This window comes from Leuresthes tenuis, unplaced genomic scaffold (assembly GCF_036924035.1).
Source record: "Leuresthes tenuis unplaced genomic scaffold, fLeuTen1.0.hap1 SCAF_16, whole genome shotgun sequence".
Classification (NCBI taxonomy): Eukaryota; Metazoa; Chordata; class Actinopteri; order Atheriniformes; family Atherinopsidae; genus Leuresthes; species Leuresthes tenuis.
The window spans coordinates 7,077,931-7,082,461 of NW_027325370.1; the positions used below are offsets into that span (position 1 = coordinate 7,077,931).

Here is a 4,531-nt window from a genome sequence, read left to right on the forward strand (position 1 = left end):
GGTTGAGATTGCCTCCTTCTTCCCCTTTTCATAATTAATTATAACCATGACCAGGTAATAGCACCTCACTGTTCCGATGCTGCTTCAGGTAGAACTCAAGTCTTGTCTGCAAGTTGCAGCATTTTGCTCAAATGGGAAGGCACGCTGTGTGCATGTGTGTGTTTGTCCGTTGGTGTGCGCATAAAAAGAAGAACTGATAAATATTGGATACATTACAAAATCACACATGCATGCCTGTTTGTATCTGCATCTGTCACGTCTATTTATATGCGTGTGAGAATGTGTGTGTGAATGTGTGTGTGTGTGGAGAGGGGGGGGTGCGTGTGTGTGTGTGCGTGTGTGTGTGTGACTAAAAATGTCTTCAGGAGTAGTTGTAAACTGCACCATGCTCCCTTTCTCGGCTCTCCCTGTTGAGCTTCTTGAGCTTCATGCGTCTGTTTTGGAACCAGATCTTGACCTGTCTGTCGGTCAGGTTGATACTCCGGCTGATCTCCAGGCGGCGCTCCCGAGACAGATACATGTTGAACAAGAACTCCTTCTCCAGCTCCAGCGTCTGGTACTTTGTGTAGGGACACCGCTTCTTCCTCCCACTTTTAGCTTTTAACCAGCTTCCCGTTGTCTTTTCCGCGGATAAATCATCTACCGGAGCGAGAGAAAACACAACAATGAGCAACTCCGGCCAAATCCAGGCGTCCAGTAATATTTATTAGCAGAGATCATATGCGGCATTTCCTATGACAGCAAACGACCATGTCTCATATCTCATTCAGTAGTCTTCAAATGGATTTGAATGGGCACTTCATAAGAGCAGCTTTACCTAGGTGCGGACTCTTCCTTCTCACTTTAGCAAATGAACAGCGTCGCGTGTTTTGCTTCAGCCTCCACTGATTACAAATAGCTTTGGTGTGATGTACAACTATAATTAGATCAAATTAAACTAGGGTGTGAAACACTTCTTTTGTCCATGTTGCTCCTCGGACTCCCATAAAATTTTATCGCCGTTGCGCGCAGGGCCAAATTAATTTTTGGGAGGTTAAGTCTCAAAACAGAAAGAGGCCTCAGTTGCGTCATAACATAAGAAAAAAAAAGAAAGATCTCAAAACACACCATCAAACAAGCACTACTGCACGTGCTATTAATTTCTTAATTTATTAATATTCCAAGGAGTATCACCTGTATTACCAACCAAACACACACACACACACACACACACAAGTTACAGAACTGATTAACCTTGAGTGAACTCTCAGCATGTGGCTCACATTTAATAATTAAAAAAACAACAACATTTAATTCGGTATGGGAGTGGCAGGACATATATACGCAAGCAGAAACATAAGCACACGCACACACACACGCGCGCAATTTAACTCCTAAGCTGTAGGCTATCCTCTCATTAAATCTGAAAAAGAATATATATAAATAAATTAAATGAATGATATCATAATAATGACTGGATTAATTGGAGTATAATCAAATAAAATGAAAAGATAAAGTGAAATAAAATTAAACAAGATCAAATAAAAAGGGCCAGATAGTCGTCATGGACCCTGGCTCATTCAGCTAAATCCAGAAAAAAAAGTTTAAACTTATTTAGAATAAGGGATAAATACAAAAATATCCAGTAGTATTACCGATTGCGAGGATACCATCAAGGTTTTCCAAATAATAACATCGAGAATATGACACAATGTATTTAATTCGCCGTCTTTTCATCAAAGATCTCCCTTAGCAGTTGACATAGTAGCACATTTTCGTGGCTTTGCATTTAATCAAAGCAGTTCACGAAGCTTTGCAAAAACGAACGCGAACACCATGAAACAAATATGAAGGCATTCCTTCCATTTTTAAGAAAGTAGAGTTGCCAAAGCAAGAGTTGGTTGCTATAAATAGCCGTAGCCTCGACGCAGAATGTGGCCTATTTAGCCTGGCGTAGCTGTAGACGTTTTACAAACGTCACACAGAAAAACATCTAGTAATAAACATAAAACGTAAAAGTAAAACGTTTCTAAACAATTACTTAATTTACAGGCGTAAATACTGCTGTTTTTAAAAAAACGCTTTCTTTTCTCAATGTAGAGGACTCGTGAAAAGACGGACAGGAGGAGGGGTGAGTGTGTTTGGATGTGTCTGTTTCTGTGCTTGGAATGGTGTACGTGCGTGTGTTTGTTTGTGTACGTGCGTGAGTTTGCATGTATGTGTGTGTGTGTGCGTGTGTGTGTGTGAGAGAGCGAGAGAGAGAGAGAGAGAAAGAGAGAGTGAGAGAGAGAGCGTGTTTATTTCAATGATAACTGCCCATCTCACATTCTAACATTAATAGAAAGGTGTTAAATGCCCCAGGCACCGTAACCCCTGCCACGCCAGGCTGTCAAACGTCCATATGCTGGCTGTTACCAAACACAAGTCTGCGATACAACCGACACAACACACACAAAACTTATTCATGCAAGCGTGAAATACTTTCATTGAGACAATCTGCAAAGCATTTATATGTGAACGTGAACGTCTGGGTGGTGTTTTCACGCAGGTAGATTAGGTGTATATGTGTGCACATGTGCTAGGGAAGTGTGTGAGGGGGCGCGCGGGAGTAATCTACCTTTTAATTCCCCGTCCGAGTGATCTGAGCAGCTGTCACTCCTGGCCTTCTCCTCCTTCCTGCTCTGACTCTCATCTGTTTTTGAAACCTCTCTCGCTGTCTCTTGCGCAGATTTGCTGCAGCTTATTGTCGATTCTGCGGCTGATTCAACAGATGTCGCCAAGTGGGTCAGAGAGAAGCCGAGGGGGAACTGCTGCTCGTCCTGCTGCGGCCTCTCTCCGTTGTACACCTGGAAGCAACCGCCTGACTGGGCGGCAGTTTGCCCAGGCCGGCAGCTATTGTCTCCCAGCCGGATGTAAGTAGCTGACTCTGTTGTCTGCTTCCCCTTATTGCTGTCATCCTGATAGAGGCAACAAAACGCCTCCTCTTTGACGCTGCCCGATGAAAACGAGCAGGGTTGTAAACACTGGGCAACAGGTTGTTCGTCCCTGCCGCTTTTGGAACCGGGGGTCCACGGAGCCAGCTGTGTTGACAGGTACGGCGCATCCTGGAAGCCGCCGAGCGAGAGACCGCCCGGAGTTACCTCGTCTCTTTTGGAGATTGAGGATGGTCCAACCTTCCCAATGTTTCTCATCACTGAATATCCGTATTCGGCAGCTGAGTGGATGTACATTCCGGGGTTGCTGGAATAACCCTCACCCCTGAAGGAAGATGATCCTCCCATTAAGGAATCCATCAGGAAGTTACCGGGTGCTATGTTATTCGGACATGACATATTTGCATTTGGCAACACAGTAATCGCTTGGTGCGTTCCACTGCTTAACTACGGGATTTCTCCAGGAGAATAAGGACAGTAGGATGCTGACATCTTTTGGAGGGGGGTGCAAAAATATCAGTAACATAATTATGGATGCTCGGAGACATGTCATGTGAGTTTCAGACCAATAGCGGCGTGGAAGTGGCCTTGATGCTCCAGACTAACGTGACGTCAGCGCGGTCAAGTTGGAAAAACCGAGATGTTTTTGGTGGAGCAAGAGCGCCACTTAGCGGCCGTCTGCTGCATAGAGCAGCAGGCCCACAACAGGAAGAACAAAGGACGGCTACTGTTGCCTGGGATTTTTTAAAGACAGTTACTGCCTGGCTTTTGAAAAATGTCAGTTTGTCGGACTTAAGGTGTTTGACAGAAAACTTAGGCTTCCTGTCGAGTGATTTTCTTTTCGCCCAGACAACGTTTGCTGTGGAGGTGAAGCCATGTTTGGCTCGTCCCAAAACAGAGTGCATTTTGTGTCAGTTGTTTTGGTCTGTTTTTTATCAGTTTGCTTTGTCGTTACCACAGATTTATCAAGGTAAGTTGTAGATAGTTGCGTAACTTCTAACTGAAAATCACAGTGTGGAGATTGTATAAATATTTTTTAAAGTCTCACTTGTCTTGTGGCTACAGCCTAGAATGCAAATACGTGCAAAATCAAACTGCCACACAGAAGCTTCCTATATGTTCCAAGCTGCATTTTGTCTTTGTAGAATCAAAGCCACTTCAACGTGACGTTGAATTTTTTAACCGACTAATTAAACATTTGCTTTTCTCTTTATATCAACGAATTAAACTGTAAGACATGCACCAGAATTCCTTAAAAAAGAAAAAGAAAAGAAAAATTAAAAAGGATACATAAATCTTTCTTTCTAAACCACCCTGTACTAACCCATGTAATAATGTCAAATGTTACGTCTTTATGCCAAATTCTTTGTTCTTCAGGAAAATGAGGAACAAATGTATCTACAAGTCTAAAACAATCTGTAATCTCGATTTAAAAAGGAAATTAGATTCAAAATTACATCAAACTAAATGCTTAACTTTTTTCTTATTTTCATGTTGAACGCTAGTATCTAACAGCCTGATGAATAGTTGATTATTTTTCGGAAAGTCTTGTTGCGTTGTGCTATCGGTAAATTCGCGGTGTTGCTGGCGTTTTTCTGTCTCTGTAATGATTGCAGACT

At 42.7% G+C, this 4,531-nt stretch overlaps 1 protein-coding gene across 2 annotated transcripts; it reads right to left on the reverse strand.

Moving 5' to 3' along the window:
• Nucleotides 1-361: 361 nt before the first annotated feature.
• hoxc10a (homeobox C10a) lies at nt 362-3,311 on the reverse strand. Of its 2 annotated transcripts, none has more exons than XM_072367302.1 (2): nt 2,627-3,311; nt 362-639 (listed from the first exon to the last, which is right to left on the reverse strand). In XM_072367302.1, exons 1-2 carry the CDS (start codon nt 3,309-3,311, stop codon nt 362-364), a joined length of 963 nt encoding a protein of 320 aa, XP_072223403.1. The 2 variants fall into 2 exon arrangements, with proteins under 2 accessions (XP_072223403.1, XP_072223402.1); XM_072367301.1 differs by having other exon boundaries at nt 2,597-3,311.
• Between the last annotated feature and the right edge of the window lie 1,220 nt (nt 3,312-4,531).